Source organism: Anser anser (assembly GCF_964211835.1).
Source record: "Anser anser genome assembly, chromosome: 6".
Taxonomy (NCBI): Eukaryota; Metazoa; Chordata; class Aves; order Anseriformes; family Anatidae; genus Anser; species Anser anser.
Window position 1 is genome coordinate 36,896,156 of NC_139726.1, and position 18,307 is coordinate 36,914,462.

General features: G+C 41.2%; 2 protein-coding genes across 4 annotated transcripts in view; one reads left to right on the forward strand and one right to left on the reverse strand.

Annotated features, from left to right (window-relative positions):
- MYO1B (myosin IB) overlaps nucleotides 1-18,307 on the forward strand; it is a 179,283-nt gene that overhangs the window by 15,439 nt on the left and 145,537 nt on the right. The gene's annotated exons all lie outside the window — the stretch shown is intronic.
- The window catches only part of STAT4 (signal transducer and activator of transcription 4), a 45,592-nt gene that overhangs the window by 15,284 nt on the left and 12,001 nt on the right, over nucleotides 1-18,307 (reverse strand). For all 3 annotated transcript variants that reach the window (XM_083842900.1, XM_083842901.1, XM_083842899.1), the window contains exons 4-11: nucleotides 9,185-9,283; nucleotides 8,295-8,387; nucleotides 6,504-6,582; nucleotides 4,799-4,884; nucleotides 3,801-3,952; nucleotides 2,409-2,567; nucleotides 1,404-1,496; nucleotides 464-523 (exon numbers count right to left, since the gene is read on the reverse strand). In XM_083842900.1, the coding sequence (XP_083699026.1) occupies nucleotides 464-523; nucleotides 1,404-1,496; nucleotides 2,409-2,567; nucleotides 3,801-3,952; nucleotides 4,799-4,884; nucleotides 6,504-6,582; nucleotides 8,295-8,387; nucleotides 9,185-9,283 (821 nt within the window). The remainder of the gene's footprint in view (nucleotides 1-463; nucleotides 524-1,403; nucleotides 1,497-2,408; nucleotides 2,568-3,800; nucleotides 3,953-4,798; nucleotides 4,885-6,503; nucleotides 6,583-8,294; nucleotides 8,388-9,184; nucleotides 9,284-18,307) is intronic.

The window sequence follows — 18,307 nt, forward strand, 5'->3', positions numbered from 1 at the left end:
CTTAACAGCCTTAATTTCAGGCAGAGGTAAAACTCTCCAAGCTGCCATATGTACTAATTACAGCACCAGCTTTCCAAGCTCAAACTTTGTGTACTACTTGGAGCAGCTGCATAGACAATGGTGGAGATATTAGCATAAGCAGAGATGCTAAACCATAAATGCAATATAGTTTGAAAGTTTTCATGTGATGCCACTATTTATAACTGATGAATTTTATTTAAGACACGAAGCAGATGTTAAATGAACTTTCTGTCTCCAATTTCAATATAGCAATTAAAAATAGCAGCTTTCTTTTAAAAACACAAAGAAATCTTCCACATAAAAAAGCACCACCCTGATGTTTTAGCTGTTCTTTTTTTTTCCCTTTTTAAAACAGACTTTAAAGCAGATAGAGTAGCAACTGAAAAACCTATGTTTCTGTAGAAAGCAAGTTGTCTAATATACTCAGTTTAAAGTTTCTTACTTGTCGATAGTTGCTTTCACTCTGATCTGGTAGTTCAGCTCTGGTAATTTAATTAGCAACCTTCAAAACAGAAAATGTAAAAGTGAATATTCTAAACCAAAAATTTTAACAAATAAATTCAACACCAGAAAATATTAGAGACCAGTAGCTCCACACCACTGTATCTGAAATTATTATAATCTGAAAACAGATTAAGCACCTAGGGTTATATCACAATTTGCAGGCTCCTATATGTGAAAGAATGGATGAGTTTTTTTCAAGTGGCAAAAGTCTTAGTCTCCCTGAAAGTATGTGGAAAAGTTAGTATGTGTTTGAGGGAATGAGTAGAAAGACATCAAAGATTAGAGATGGATTTGTGTAATCTGCAACTACCCTCCACTTTCTTCCACCTACTCCTTCCATTCCTGCCCACCCTGCCCCCTTCCCTGCCTTCTTTTTGCTGCTAGACGGAAATGAGATGCGAGATCCTTTCCGATCTTACCTCTTTTCACAAAGTCAGGCAAGGAGCTAGTGGGAGAGAAATAACTTCTGTCATTGATACACCAATTACCTCCCAAACTACAGAAGCTTCTCCCTCTTATGTGCTAGGTTGGCTCTGTGTATTCTGATCTTGGCTTACATGATGTGGATCACCACTCGCTTAGTTTGCAAAGTCATTAAGACAGCAATCCAATACATACAGAATCCTGAAGGTGCTGGCTTTTGGCCACAGCCTGCCTGTCTTCCTTCCACTGGTTTGCTCTTCATTGTCACTTATTACAAGTGGCAGGTTCTGTGGCCTTTAGACCCCTGTTCAAGAAAACCCTCCCTGGAGTCAAAAGAGTCTTAGCCTGACTGGCACAGATGTCGTTCTGCTTTGCTTTTTAGATCCTGAAATGGACTCCTAGGATAAAATACAGCGTACAAAGGGAAGAATTTATGTCAGACTTCCTTTCCTTACCTTAATTTAACAGTGAACTGTATTAGCGTTTTAAGAACCATTGGCCTCTGGGGGTGTGTTGGCATGCAGGGCTGCCTTTCCACCACAAACGAACTAGGGTGAAAAGAAATGAAACAAATAAATTGATAGGAATACGCATAAATAAATGGTAATAATGGGGGGGAGGGGAAGGGATAGTGCTGTTATCTCTTAGGCTTATTTCTCTGCTGAAGCGGGTGGCGTGTATTCCCACCCTAAGTTCTCCAAATGATCTAGTGGTCTAACTTAGAGTTGAATTGTTCCCACAGGAAACAGATACTTGGAATACATTAGAAACCAAACCAAAATCAAATTCTGTAGGCCTAAAGTATCAGTTGGACGATGTGGACTTTTATCAGAACCATAAAACGAACTAAAAGTACACTCAGCTGGTTTCAATGAAATTAAATAATCATTCTCTTTTTTTTGGTCTTTCCATTTTTTTTAAAACAGTTAACCATGCTTTGCTTTCAGAGGCAGCTAACAGAATAGCTGCTTGTGGTTTATCTCCTTGTGTAGCCAATACAAAAGAGAAAAGGAATGATGATTTTATATACTAATATAAATATATGTGATGATTTTATATATGAATAGAGGGGTAAATTTAGGAGAGAAAAAAGTCAGACTTATAGAATGCCTTGGTGGGGAAGAAAAAAAGACAAGGCACAAATTGGTACCTGTTACTTTACTACAAAAACTTCTCAGCAGTATGTACATGACTAAAATAAGTGGGTTTTGTGTGTTCTCTTAGAGTCAGAATTTGACCACAAAACCTTAAGTGCAATAAACAAGAAGCTGCCTGATACCTTCAGCTTCTGTGAGTTTTGATGACAGCTGTACATACTCTTTACACTGAAAACTCAGTCTTCAAGATCCTTGCAGACTCAGCCATTTTTCCCTTTTCTTTTTACCAGTATGGTTTCATTGTTGCCCATAAACTTGTGTCAGTGCAAGCAAAGCAATGGGAATTTACAATAGCTTACGCACTTCCGGAAAAGGTTGTAGAGCAGGAAATTGACTTTTTCCAGCAGCTGAGGTCTTTGCACTGGGATAGGATCCCCGTCGTAAGTCAGTCTGGTCAATAGTTCATCCAGTTTTTCTAGTTGCCTTCTAACTTGAAACAGACTCTCTGCCAACAGTGTAAAACTACAGCGAGGCAACAGATTAGTTTGCAGTCTTCTACATAAACCAGTTATTGGAACATAATTCTTTCTTAGGGAAATCAGAATTGGTGCAGATTAGTGCTTTCTAGCTTTATACAAACTAAAGTCTGTTCATCTTTTGTTTACAGCAGTATATAAATACATCAGACAAAATTTCCTACTTTATTTTCAAAGGTAAATATCTCCCAAGAGATTTCATCAACAACAACGCAACGCTGGCTGTGATAATTTAGAAGAAATATATACACTGTCCTGATGTTTTATACGCAGGGCACTTCTGTCGGGTTTATTCTTGCCTACAGCACAGTTGCTTTTCAAAGCGTACTCTTTAAAAGGTAACATTTATATAAAATGAACAAGTTACCAAGACTAAGGAGGTGCATTTCTCAGAAATGCAAAAACTATGCCAAGGAAAATCAAATCCAAACATAGTTTAATAGGGTATGTATGTATTAAAGTCATGTTTTTAGAAGTTTTTAATGTGCTCATTGGAGGGAAAAAATGATACTTCATCGGGAAAAAAAGTGGAAAAAAAGGAAAAAAAACAGCACTTTTTTCTTCAAATATTAAAAAAAAAAATAAAATTATTGGTTATCCCCCTTTTTTTCTTGTTCTTTATTTCACAGTTTCCAAAAGAGAAGTTAAATAGGAGAGAAATGGTCAGGACATTGACGTTCCCTGGCTGCATTATCTTTTAAATCTAGCACAGTTTTTATTTGGAGCCTCCTTTAGAGCCTCGTTTATTACCACCATGGGGCGTACTTCTGCCATTCAATTCCTGTGCAGTTTTACGTTTGGAGGAATGATGCACCAAGTGAGTCAAAGCATAAAGTGTGTCTACCCAGCTCCTGCCGAGATAAAACTCCCACTGTCCTCGGTGACAAACTCATTCAGCTTAGTTCTTACTCAAGCAAAACTCCCTGGGGAATATGCATCATGTATCTGCAACAACCGTCAAAATAAAAAATGACCAACTGCAGTGGCTCAGGCTCAGCAGTTGGCTCTAACGTCATTTGTTCTAATAGCAAACGTTGTCCACCAAAGTAAATTGTGTTTTTAGTTATTTACTTGTACAGCTGCTTGTGGATGTGCTGATGTCGCAAGGTAGCAAGGCAGCCGATCTGAAGGAATGATCAGTGTGCGCGCGTGGGGCTTGCTGTCAAGCAGCAGACTTCCTGTGGTTTTCAGTGGAAACACAAGCTCAGTGCGGGCTTACCAGTTCTGGAGCTGATCGAGCCCCCCGTGGAGAGGACCCCCGATGCAGGCGATCTGCTGCCGTCTCTTCCAGTCTAGCAGCTCCTCGGTCAGCATGTTGCTCATGAGCACGTCGATTTCGTGAATCACGCGGCCAATTTTACTGAGTACTTCCTGCGGCATAGGAAAGGTGTCACAGAATTCAGCAGCTGTCATACAGCGCTGACTGCATTTTTGGAATTATTTTGGAATCAGCTATATTTAGTCCTACCACCTTAGGGCTCTTTGGCCCAGAGGTGTCTGGATTCATCACCCATTGCACTTGAAACTAATCCTGAATATCAATGAACTCTTCCTCAGTAAATCTTCTCTTTTTGGGGGTGGGAGGGAAGGTTGTTGCATTCATTGTGAGCATAACACCTCCAAGCAGTTGACGTTTACAAGCACTGTCAAGATCAAAAAGTTGTTCTCCTGTTTTGCATCATACCCAATTCACAGGCTTTCTTTTTGCTTGTAAAAACTGTAAAAGCAGGTGGACTCCAACTGCCTGACCATGTGGCTTTCTGTCCTAGCTAAGCGGTCAAGAAGCAGTCTTATTTACAAGTCTTTTGCTGAACAGAGCTAGGTATCATTTGTGGATTTTTTTTGTTTTTGTTTTGTTTTTGTGATTATTAGACTACATTTACTTCAAATAACATTTATTTACTCTAAAAGCTGTAGACTGTCAACTAAGTTAACCATTCAAAAGGGCACACAGGAGGTCCTTTGAAGTCCTCCCCTTTCCTCTAAGGTGTGCAGAAGCACAGCCCTGATGAGGCTGTTGCTTAATTGCCGATTTCTTACCTGCTAGTCAAAATCACCCTCAGAAAGCCTTTGGTGCATTTGCAACTCATATGCTCTTTGCCTGCTCTTTTGAAAGGAGAATTCAAAAAGGCGCACATATGCATTTCAGTATTCAGCATGTGAATAAGGGGAGAAAGCAAAAGAACCACAGCACAGATGACAAAAGATGTCACTAACCTTTCTCTTGTAGTCTAACGTATTGAGCATAGCCTGCAACGCCAACATTTCCTGTTTAATGAGGGCACTGTTTTTGTCGCTCTGCTCTGCAGGGGAATGAAAAAAATCACCCGGTAAATTCAGTACAAGTGCATGTGTGGGCGTGGGGGTGTGCATGCATGTTTATAGGAGGTGTTGGGGGGAAACCACGACCTGACTGCAGTATGAACTAGTGAAAAATAAACTGCAGACATCAATAGATTATGTAATAGTGTATTTTATTTGAATAGGCTAATGAATACAACTTTAAGCTAAGGTTTTATGACTCCATTTTTGAGATATGTATGTGTATTTGGAAGAGAAAGAAGGTAGAAAAGATGGATCATAAATATAAATCCATAAATTTCTTATTCACGTGTATTATTTTATACATCTGGCTTTCAGTGATTGGTCTGTGCATTATTGGTGTCAGCAGTTAGGCTAAAGCTCTGAACTTAAGGTGAATTACGTCTGGTTGAGAGAATGAAGGTTAGGCATTTGAAACAGAGATAAAGTGTTCACCACCATGGGGATTTCAGCAGCCAGGAGTACCGATCACTAGGTACTTCCCCCTCTCTCTAACATATCCTTCTCTGGATCATGCATTAGTTTCAAGCTTCCCCAAGCTTGCCCCATGCTCTCTCACATATGGCTCTTCCCCCTGCCCTTGCCTTCCCCCACCTTTTGCTCTTGCATTTTCATACTACCTTCAGAAAAGAAATTGGTGCCAACTGTGTCTCTGCTGAGCTGCAGATTGACGTCTCCTCGTTACGTCAGAGTATGTGTTTCAAAAGAGAGAGACCAGTGCCTGACTGTCAGCTCAGCCACAACAATTGCTCACGTACACGTTTTAAGGCACTTCAAGCTGGCTGTGCTGGCGTATAGCATTTGGTGACACAGTAAAACTGTAAGCCCTGAAAGTCACTTATGTAAGCATGTTTTATTTTGCAAGTGGGGCAGGTTTCAATCATCTGCTTGGTCAATAATTGCGATTGACCTAGTGACCAACACCTCATTAAAACATGGCAACTTGATCTCTTTCAATTGTTTGGCCATATCCAGCCTTAAACATACGAGAGCGATACGTTTAAGAACTTGAATGTTTCAAGGCTCAAATATCTCTACATGTTCAAAGGGAGGTGATGCGAAGAAATCTGAGCAAACACGAGTGGACCTCATTTTCTTTTCTGATAAAGATCATGCAGCTACTGTTGCAGTGTGCAGATCTCAACCATCATAGGCTGGGTGAAACATGCATTCAGAGTGCTTACCAGTTGGTTATCACCACTGTGGTCAAAAAAGAACAGAAAATGAAGTTAGAGGTTAAAAAATTACTTTCGCCCAATTCTACTCTGGGAAATAAGAGGCTCTTCCACATCCTGCCAAAGAAGGGCCAAGTCAATCATGAAGAAATTGAAAAATAGGTTCTTTAAGAAATTACTTATTTTCATCCATTATGCAGCTTATCGATAGAAAATAACTATACTTGATCAAGAAGATCCTGTTTGCCCTCTTAACCCCACAGAGTCATTATGTCCTAGACTACAATTTTATATAAACTAAAAACCCATTCTTATGCTTACATGTAGTATCTGGATAATGCACAGAAATAAATCCTGAGACTGGTTTCTAGTTGTATAATCAGCCTTTTCCTAAAGAATCTAAAAATTGTTACAAAAACTCTTACCTAAACTTTGTATTGTTTTATACCTGAAGTCAAATTCCTCTTGCAAATCTTCCAAGTATTTGACATCTTGGTCAGTCATCTTTCCCAGGAGAGAAAAAAGTAAGAAATTACTTGGTTGTTCACAGTGACATAAAAAGGAATTTGTTCTGTAGTGCACAAATGCATAACATAGTATTTTTCTTTCCTACCATTTGAAAAACTAAATTATGATGCCAATAACGTAACCTCCTTCTTAGAACCTTAGAGCAGGGCAAATTGGTAATTTTGAAAAGTCAAGAAAGTTGGAACTAAGGAGAGCAACAGAGTTCAGAGACTTTATTTTTACAGAAATACTTAGGAATTTGGGTAAAGAAACAAAACAATTTTACTGCTTTGGTTTTTGCAAGGGTTACTTTTCATACCTGCAACAAAGCTTAGTAGGTGTTTTGTGGTCACCATTCAGCATACAAAGATACTTCAAAAAAGACAGATGAAAAGAAGGAAAATGTAACTGTAGGAAATCATCTGGTTTACTTCGAAAGTCTGTTTACATGCTGTTTATGGGAAGCCTTGATCCTGCCAAGAACTCATAAACAATGCTTTTCAATTCCCTGAGATATGCAAGTGAAGTGTCTGGGAAAATAGAAAAAACTCATTTGCTAAATTAGGACACAGTTAGCAATTCTGTTTTCTTCTTTATTTCAGAGACTAAACTTCTAAATTATATGCGTAAGGTATGAAATTACATACACAAGGAGCTGGCTGATTTCTGTGTTCAACTTTATTACCTATTAAAAAAAACACCCTTGTACCTAGAAATTACTCTCCTTTTTTCACGGTCTTGCAGGGGTGGCTGCACTTCTCCACATTCTCCACATAGATGCTTGCTAGGCACAGGCTAGAAGAACAGTGTGGTTGGCTGCTGGGTTGCAGCTTTGGATGCTTTTGCTCTGCAACTCTTATAACATTGATAGAGGTCTAGTACCACATTGCTCTAAAGCTAGCTTTATCCTTTTAAGAGTTTCATCTCTCTATCCTTCTTCTCCGTGTAGGGAGACAACTATGAAAGAATGCTACTAGGACCTCTTCCCAGTGTACCTGAAGTGTTGTTCTTGAATGGCATATGGACAAATATTTTAAATGTAATTCTTATATTGAGTCTGCTGCAAAGCTAGAAGTGGGGCTGGGACAGCAAAAAGGCTGTAGGTAAGTGGAATCCTTATCCTGCCTTGAAATGAACAGGCAGTTATTCTGCGAGCAATTGCAGTGTCTTTGGGATATAGCTACTGGGTTGGCTCTGCCCTACTCTGCCCTGCAGTGATGTGACAAACTTCTGGAGAATTGTTACCATCAGCTCCCAATGTTCATGTCCCTTCATGTCTCAAAAACATGTAATTATGTCACGTAACCTTTAGCTTTACAAAAATCCTTGTATGTGACTCAGAGGTCAGGAAGGCTAGCTACTTCTGATGATACCGAAGGAGATGGAGTCACAGAAATAGGTTGGTTGAACCTCACATCTATTTAGAGACGGTAGGTATGTTTGTACTGTACTCAGTAGTCCACCTGCAACTCACATAGGGATGAGTGTGATGGCTGTAAAATAGGTAGCTCTTGCACTGAACACAGAGCTGATGTAAAAACCCGCCTGAGAATCCACGTGCATCACGAGTGCTTAGCCTGGGCTGAGATCCTGAGAATAACGGAGTGGCTGGAGCAGCACGTAGCATTGGTGCTACCTGGCTTAAAGGTAGTTGAGATGTGTCTATGAAAATCACGGCTTTGTAGACAGGAAGCAGGACAACAAAATACCTGAGCACTGTTCTTGATGGCTGACACTTTGTGTTCTACATTTCTTTGTCGTTCTGAAACCACAGAGTTCTGCAAAGACTTTTCCAGTGGCCCCTAGAACACATTGAACAGGTAATACTTGGATGAGCAATGACGAGTGACAGTAACTATATGGCAAGTCCTAGCGTAGAGAGGGAATTCACAACCTGGAGTTCATCTGGCTGGGGACTGGTCTAAACAGCTCAATCTGTTTAGTTCCACAGATCTGAAAAGCATGATTCTTTAACTTTGTAATCAAAAAGATGAAAGGGTGTGTAGGTATACTGCAGACATTGAACGTCTAGTAAATTTAAGAACTTGAAACACATTGATGATTAGATTTCTAAAAAAGACCGGTATTGTAGTATTCATGTAAGAATACATATTACATCCACGGGTTATCAAAAGAACGCACTTGTATTTAAAAATATTCTATATGGGTTTAACCATATACATTTCCACAAAATGGCCTTATATGTAATTTAAAAATTTCTTTCTTCAAATAATGTAAAACCCATCAATGCCTTGTAACATAGAAGATGGAATGTCTTTTGCATTGCATAATTAATATGAATTAGTGCGATGCATAATTTAATATATACACATATGTTTTGCAAAGTATAATCTCCTTAAAACCTTTCCCACAGATTAAAGTCTTTGAAGATTAGCTGTGGCATAGGAGTCACTTATAGCAATGTTTGCAGCAGTAGGGCCACTAATGAAGTACAAACATGAGTTTAAAGAGCAACATTTGGCAACCCCCAGTGTACACAAATCACTCTAGTGGAATTCATAATAAGAGGACAGGATTTGTTCCTAAAAGCATGCGAGCAGATTAACATGGAGCAGATTAATGGAATGTAATTCATTACCTGTACAGGCATGCTGGCTGCAGCCAATATTCTTCTTTCTTCTCTTAAACAGTTTGAGATGATCACTGCTATATGCATGGGATTACCATGGTATTTCCCCTGCAAACACAAGTAAATACAACTTCTAAAAATTGAGAATTTAGGATTTACCTCTGGAAATCTCAAACAGTGTGATTTCTCTGTCTGAGCACAGTTTCGTGTGGGTGAAAAAGACTTCCCTGCTGTCCTCGACCTTTGCTAGTGTTGGTTCGGCTTTGCAGTACAGCATCACTTAGTGCCATTGTCATAAAATACTGTTAACAACGTTCTACAGAGATTATAAAGATATAACTCTGAGATTTACATCATTTGAAGATCAAATTGCTCCACTGCTAACACAGCTCTTTTGAAAGGGCTTTCCTGTCAGCCGATTCTGTGCATGATTTTATCATGTTTTCCATTTTCAATCGGATGTTGCCGTTAGCATGTAGTGCTTCTGCCAACAAAAAACTGTAAGAATATCAATATGGTAGTGATACATTCAGAAAGGCTTCCTCAGCGTAAAGTGAAAGACTTAAATTTAGTCTACGAACAATAGACTGAACAATGAACAATATGAACAATGTACGTAAGACGAAGGAAGAACCAGCTCTTGTCCCAAGTCTCTCTATATTAGAGAGTGTTTTGATGTTGTGGAACTTGAGGCTGGGAGTGATAAGGTTGAGTCCCTACGGGTTAGGATCAGTGAGAAGGCCAACAAGGCAAGCATCCTGGTGGGGGTCTGTTATAGACCGCCGAACCAGGATGAGGAGACGGATGAGGAGTTCTACAGGCAGCTGGCAGAAGTTGCGAAATCGTCAGCGCTTGTTCTCATGGGGGACTTCAACTTCCCAGACATATCCTGGAAGCAAAACACAGCCCAGAGAAAGCAGTCTAGGAGGTTTCTGGAGAGCGTGGAAGATAGCTTCCTGACACAGCTGGTTAGAGAGCCTACCGGGGAGGTGCCCCGCTAGACCTTCTGTTCACAAACAGTGACGGACTGGTGGGCAATGTGGTGGTCGAGAGCTGTCTTGGGCAGAGTGACCACGAAATGGTAGAGTTTTCTATTCTTGGCGAAGTCAGGAAGGGGACCGGTAAAACCGCTGTCTTGGACTTCCGGAGGGCTGACTTTGAGCTGTTCAGGGCACTGGTTGGCAGAGTCCCTTGGGAAGTGGTTCTGAAGGGCAGAGGAGTCCAGGAAGGCTGGGCACTCTTCAAGAAGGAAATCTTAGTGGCTCAGGAGCGGTCTGTCCCCACGTGCCCAAAGACGAGCCGGCACAGAAGACAGCCGGCCTGACTGAACAGAGAGTTGTGGCTCGAGCTTAGGAGAAAAAGGAGGGTTTATAATCTTTGGAGAAGAGGGTGGGCCACTCAGGAGGACTATAAGGCTGTTGCGAGGCTGTGCAGGGACAAAATTAGAAAGGCCAAAGCTCATCTGGAGCTCAATCTGGCTACTGCCGTTAAAGATAACAAAAAATGTTTTTACAAATACATCAACACAAAAAGGAGGACTGAGGAGAATCTCCATCCTTTATTGGATGCAGGGGGGAAACTTAGTTACAAAAGATGAGGAAAAGGCTGAGGTGCTCAATGCCTTCTTTGCCTCAGTCTTTAGTGGCAAAACCAGTTGTTCTCTGGATACCCAGTACCCTGAGCTGGTGGAAGGGGATGGGGAGCAGGATGTGTCCCTCACAATCCACGAGGAAATGGTTGGCTACCTGCTACAGCACTTGGATGTACGCAAGTCAATGGAGCCAGATGGGATCCACCTGAGGGTACTGAGAGAACTGGCAGAGGAGCTGGCCAAGTCACTTTCCATCATTTATCAGCAGTCCTGGCTATCAGGGAAGGTCCCAGTCGACTGGCGGCTAGCAAACGTGACGCCCATCTACAAGAAGGGCTGGAGGGTAGACCCGGGGATCTATTGGCCTGTTAGTTTGACCTCAGTGCCAGGGAAACTCATGGAGCAGATTATCTTGAGTGTTATCACGCGGCACTTACAGGGCAACCAGCCGATCAGGCCCAGTCAGCATGGGTTTATGAAAGGCAAGTCCTGCTTGACGAACCTGATCTCCTTCTATGACCAAGTGACGTGCTTAGTGGATGAGGGAAAGACTGTGGATGTGGTCTACCTTGACTTCAGTAAGGCTTTTGATATCGTTTCCCACAACATTCTCCTCAAGAAACAGGCTGCTCGTGGCTTGGACTGGCGTACGCTTTGTTGGGTTAAAAACTGGCTGGATAGCCGGGTCCAAAGAGTTGTGGTGAATGGAGTCAAATCCGGTTGGAGGCCGGTCACTAGTGGAGTCCCCCAGGGCTCAGTGCTGGGGCCAGTCCTCTTCAATATCTTTATTGATGATCTGGATGAGGGGATCGAGTGCATCACCGGTAAGTTTGCAGATGACACCAAGTTAGGTGCGTGTGTCGATCTGCTCGAGGGCAGGAAGGCTCTGCAGGAGGATCTGGATAGGCTGGAGCAATGGGCTGAGGTCAACTGTATGAAGTTCAACAAGGCCAAGTGCCGGGTCCTGCAGCTGGGGCGCAACAACCCCAAGCAGAGCTACAGGCTGGGAGATGAGTGGCTGGAAAGCTGCCTGGCCGAGAAGGACCTGGGAGTACTGGTTGATAGTCGGCTGAATATGAGCCAGCAGTGTGCTCCAGGTGGCCAAGAAGGCCAACAGCATCCTGGTTTGTGTAAGAAGCAGTGTGGCCAGCAGGTCTAAGGAGGTGATTGTCCCCCTGTACTCGGCTCTGGTGAGGCCGCACCTCGAGTACTGTGTTCAGTTTTGGACCCCTCGCTACAAGAAGGACATGGAGGTGCTCGAGACAGTCCAGAGAAGGGCGACGAAGCTGTTGAGGGGTCTGGAGAACAAGTCTTACGAGGAGCGGCTGAGGGAGCTGGGGTTGTTCAGCCTGGAGAAGAGGAGGCTCAGGGGCGACCTTATCGCTCTCTATAGGTACCTTAAAGGAAGCTGTAGAGAGGTGGGGGTTGGTCTATTCTCCCACGTGCCTGGTGACAGGATGAGGGGGAATGGGCTAAAGTTGCGCCAGGGGAGGTTTAGGTTGGATGTTAGGAAGAACTTCTTTACTGGAAGTGTTGTTAGGCATTGGAATGGGCTGCCAAGGGAAGTGGTTGAGTCACCATTCCTGGAGGTCTTTAAGAGACGTTTAGATGTAGCCCTTAGTGATATGGTTTAGTGGAGGACTTGTTAGTGTTAAGTCAGAGGTTGGACTAGGTGATCTTGGAGGTCTCTTCCAACCTAGACAATTCTGTGATTCTGTAAGTCAAAGAATCAAAATTAAAATTTTTTACACTGCCATAAGTAAGGTGCAGAACTGCTGACATGTGACTGAGAAATGGGTGCGATTTGAAAAAAGTATTGGCTTGTGCTATATTTATCAAATTGGAAAGCTTGAGAACTCAAGTAGCATCTTTCATGGTGATACATTTGTTCAGTTTCTCAATATCCTTCATGCCTTTTATTCAGTACTCATGTTTTATTCAGTCAGATGCCCTTTATTCAGTGTTCATATATGCTATTTTTTTCAGCCATTCATTAGAACTAATCCAGTTCTTCTATCTCCCTGTACAGCTTCCTCTTGTAGACTTGTTCTTTTTTCCTTTCTTTCTGATTAGTTTTAGTCCCATCTTACTCTGCTGCCACTCAGAAGTTTGTTTCTTTTTGCTTTCTCTGAATCTGGTGTGTTAAATTTCTGCATACTTAAATCAATACTGTATTTTCCTTAGATATCTCATACCAATTGCTGTACTAGAAACCACGGATGTGAACACATCTGATAGAAATGTGAACATGCCTTTTATATTCAACTATTGCTATGACAGTAAGCCTATATTCCTAGCAGCTTTTACTGGACAAAACCAAATAATTTCCTAGGTACTTTTGCATGAAATCTAAGTAATCTGAAATATTTGTTCACGTGTTTTGACTTCCATTACAAGGTAAAGGAATGTTACACGAAAATGGTAATTTAAGTTGCAGAGACTTGGTTTGAAGTGCTCAGCATTAAATACCATATTGTTGGTTGTAGTCTTATTTGAGATAGAGACCAAGGTGAAAGACATGGGACTTACAGCTAAGTGAGTGATGTACACAATGTTATTTCCAGAGCAGCTTTGACTGTCATGGCATTGTTGGCAATAAAACCATGCTTTCTGATGTCTCCAGGGTTTCTGAAGTCTCCTCAGGAGAAAGACAAATGAGGTATGTGCCCAAGGTGCAATCAGTGTGCATCCAAAGAAGCCCCAGGGCTGTGCCTCATTTGATCTCCTGAAAAGCAGTTCAGGATGGTGCTGGGCTCCAGCAGTCCTCTGCCTCAGTTACCCTGCAGAATGGGACTTAGGGGCTGGACTGCGACTTGGGGAGTTTCTCTGAACAAAGGAGTGGTGACCAACACTGCCAGGAAACATGTCTCAGATGAAATGTTAAGCTCTCCCTCTGTGCCAGCTCCTTGCTGGGCAGTGAGAGGGAACTTAAATTCCCTCTGCTGAGCTCTGCCTCAAAGGGTGGTACCGAGGATCCTCTGTTATTCGTTTTTCCTGCCAGCTTCGGATGCTCTTGGTTGTAAGGTTAGTAACTGTTTTCTCACTGCATCCATCTTTCAGCACAGCTGTACCAAGGGACCACGAACATACCAGCAGTCCCCTTCACAGAGCGTGTTCTCAAGCTGTGTCTGCATAGCTCCAGGATGTAACTTTGGGAATACAGGAGCAGGGGAAATGGCTGTGACCCTCCTGCCAAAGATTAAAAGGGGAGTGGAGCTTCATGGGGAACTAAGCTGAAGGTAGGCTCCAGCATCAACAGCTGGAGCTAATTAATTGCTGAACTGGTTTTCTGCCCCTCCGTGGACTGAAACAGCTCAGGAAAGGATGAGCTGATTGTTGAGGACTAGGACATGTGAAGTCCTGAGTGTTCGGCTGGGGGAGGGCAGAACAGGCCTGCCCTGTTTCAGCCTCTGTAGGTTGCGTTGCTGAGCCTCGTTTGTTTGCACCTTGATTTGAGGAAAAAAGTCATCTTTGTAATAAGGCTTGGGATGAAAGCTGTGGTCAGAAATCTGTAACTGATGTGTGCATTAATCAGTTGGTGTCTAATTGCTGCTGATATATATATATATATATATATATATATATAAATATGCAAGGGTACCCCTGCAAGATACCTGAAGCAGCAAAGCCTGAGAAGCGTTTAGTCCCATTTTTTTCTGCCCAACAGAATTTGAGCAGTGTAGAACAGAGCAGTAGCACCCAGAAAGCACTTTTAATGTAAAACACAATCAGGCAACAGAGAGGTTTTTGGGCTCCTGAGGGTCTTCTGGATGCAGGAGTGTGGAGACCTGGATTGCAGTGTGGGATTCCAAAGAGCAGAGACAAAACTGCTGCTGTTCTCATTACTTTGGGCTGGGTCTGTGAGTCTATTTTAAGCTGTGAGCGTAAGGAAGGAAACATGAAAAACCAAAACAGGCTGGAGCAATCAGTACTGAAACTGCCATCCAAAAAACCCCTGTGGAGCCTCCAAGGATCGATGGTTGCCTTTTGTCTTTGCTGTGTAACAAGAAGGATTGAAACAAAAGCTGTTTGTAATGAAGTCAAGAAGAAATAAAAATCCTCTCTTGGAGCTGGAAAACGTATCTACATAGAAAAGGCATTTCAAAGAACCTTGTGACAGTGAAACATATTAAAATCCCCCACTAAAATGCCAGGTATCAGGGACTTCCCTAGCATGTCTAGATACCATTCATTTGGAAAACATTCAAAAACTCTTTCTCTCCCTTTGTTTCATTAAGGGAAAACCATCTGAATCAAGAGATGAAGAGGAAATTAACTTTTTTTTTTTTTTTTTTTTTCCTTCTGTAACTCGTAAAGCCCTATCAATAAGCTGTGTCTGTAATGCTTCCCTTGCTTCTGCCTGCCTGGTGCTTTTTCAATTCCACTTGATTCAGCCTGCTCTTCCAGCAGGTGCCGAGCGGGTCGACAGAGAGCTGTCAGGGCTGTAGCCCCCCTCAAACAAAGGCTGGAATAACGCCCTGCAGCTGCTGTGGATCGGCAGCACAAGTGCGTGTGACCAAAGGAGAGCAACAGGCCTTCCCGAAACAGATGCAAACTGCGGGCAGCCAGCCTCCTAGGAGGGAGATGGCTGTTCAACCTCCGTGGTAACGACGCTGCACTGGCAGATGGGTTGTAATTTACAGATTATAAGTTGATATAAGAAAACAAATGATAGCATTAAATATCTTAATTACAACTTATAACAATAATTACCAAAAGGAACAACTATCATGTTTGATTGTCAAAATAATAATAATCATTGAATTTTTTTCTCCCCAAGTTTTATACTTCTCAAAGGAAATTGCACTTCAAACCATGCCAGCTGGTAGTGTTATCAGTTTACTGTAAACTCTTGTTCTTCTCTACTTCCACTTTGTCTTTGGCTGAGGGTGGAATTTGCTCAAGATGAACTTGGCTTCCGAATGACAGCCTGCAAGTGATTTCCTTTCATTGAAAAGTGGTGTAATTTTGGAAATAAAGGAAGCTTACCCCAAAAAAGCAAGCTTGAGGTAGGGGAATTCTAACTTTGTGTAACATGAGCATTGGCAGCTGGAAAGGACAAAGGGTGTAGATTCTGCAGCTATGCAAAATAGTATTATTAGGCTTAAATGAATATATTTATAGAGGGAAACTTACAGTCATGTTTTTATAAATACCAACAAAGAGAAGCTGGGGGTTCACTTTTCATCTGAAGTTTCAAATGGAAATGTTATTCTTAGGTGCTAATATTACTGTAATTCAATTACTGTAATTCAGTTCTTAGAAATTTTTTTCTCCTCTCTTCTGTTTTGATGAGGTCTTTCGTATCATGATTTACAACAAACAATCTTATTTGGACCATTTTTTTCTCAGTAACTACCAGCATGATGATAAATTTATACGGGGGAAATAAAACTTTCGTTCTGAACAGGTGAAAATTTTATCTGAATGCTGATGATGTGTGCTAGAGAGAAAACCCTCCTACCACAACCCAGAATGCATTGTCTCTACTTCAGAGAGATCTGTTGTGATAGCATCTTACTAGATCACAAGGAAAAACAAAAAAGCGTTTCTGCACAAACAATCTATACATTATAGTGTGCAGTGTTCACATCCTTTAGCTCATTTTTAAAACGGTTTGAGCTGTTTGGGATATTTTCAGATCCTTCTCAGTGGCTGCAGAAATGCATCATTCTGATTCCCTAAGTCATAAGATCATGGAGAAACATGAAAATGCATATTATGAAACTTGCAAATACACATGGTTTCAAAAAGAACACTAAGCAACTGTCCATTTTAGTATTGGAAATGTTCAGGGAAGAATTTTCCTGGGAAGAGTTAAGAAATCTAGGCCAGAGATTCAATGTCTTGTTTCCCCCTGATCCCCTGCCCTCACATTTAATCCCCCCACAAAAAATTTAGTGTATTTTCCTGTGGCTGTCTCCTTCAGATTGGATCACTCCCAACCATAGTAATATTGGCCTGCTTTCTTTTCACGTGTCAAAGGTCTCTCTACCACACACGTATATAAATGAGTACTTACATATGCACTACTTGAGTACCCTGACTCTGTTTTCAGTGGTAAAAGAACAGGATTAGGTGTTACTGTTGCTTTCTCCTTCTATCGTCCAAGGGTGCAGTGTTTAACCTTTATAAAGTCACTCAGGGTTTTACCTGATTACCTCTTCTGGTTTTCAGGATGACTTAGAAAGGTCTTAAGAAGGTTCTACTGCTTTCTAATTCTGAAAAAAAGTGCTTTAGAATTTGGTTGCTTTCCCCTGCTTTTCTCCTCTCTCTTTCTTTTCTTTTATAAAAACATCAGCTCTATTTTTTCTTGTTTCTGCTAACAAAACCCTACTTCATGCCTTTTAAGTGTATACAATAAAATCTTTATTGGAGGCTTGGAACTGTTAACTATTACAACAGTTGATGTGTTTGTTGAAGTTGAATGAATATTTAAAGAAGGTGATGGAAGGGAGCTGGGACACAGATAGGGAACAGGATTACAAAGTCAAGAATGAATACATTTCCTTCCTTGTTGCTTACTTGTGATACCCTTATTCTACCAACTTGAATACTCAGCATCTTTCTAGATAAGCAGATATCTCATCTTTCATGTAATGAAAAAACAGAGGGGAAAAAAAAACAACTTTTGCCTATCATTTTATTTTTGTTAGAAAAAAAACAACTTGGTATATTTATGTGTTGCAAAAAGAACTGTGTGGGTGGGAAAGCATAACCATGCATGCTTATTTCCCGTTTTCACCTTCAAATGTGACAAACAACATTTTGCCTTGATTTATTTTCTACCTTTGTTTATGCATCCAGGCAGAAAGTATAACGGAGTAGTAGAACACCTATCTCAGTGTACTGCAAGGACTAACCCTCTCTTTGTAGGGTTGTTTTTTTTGTTGGTTTTTTTTTTTGAAACCCTGCATTTAAACAGTTACTGTTGATACTAAAAATCTTTTTCTAATAAAAAGATGACTCTGTTTTATGTAGGTCTTTAAGAGGAAGTACTTGTGACACGAACTATTTAGAGTGTTCTACTCTTATTTTTAGATTTCCCCTCCCCCTTTCAAAATACCCAAGAGAACTTTAAAGGCAACCTCATTCTTTTAGACAACTCCTATGATGTGTGGGAAGTTCGAAAACATAACTCTGCAATGCTGTACTTCTGCTTTTCTCGTATAGTGTAATGTATAACTTCCAGAAGATCATAAATATTTATGGAGTGTATGCAACCAAGGCAAAACTTGGCAAAGTTGTGAAGGCAGAGGTCTTTTTTTTTTTTTTCCCATCCTCTGGTTTGCCCCCAAATTCCGCTAAGTTCCTCTGAACAGACAGAACACTAAAAAGAGCCAAGGAAAGGTCTATAGGAGCAGCAGATTTCTAAGCAGGTGGGGGGTGGCTACAGAAAATATGTGGCTATAGATCTCATCATAACCCATGAGATGAATAATGTAGCAATGCAACATATTTAAATGAAATGTATTTCAAAATAAAATTAAAAGAAGTGCAATGTTCCCAACAAAAGAGGGCAAACAGGAGGGGGAGAGAGG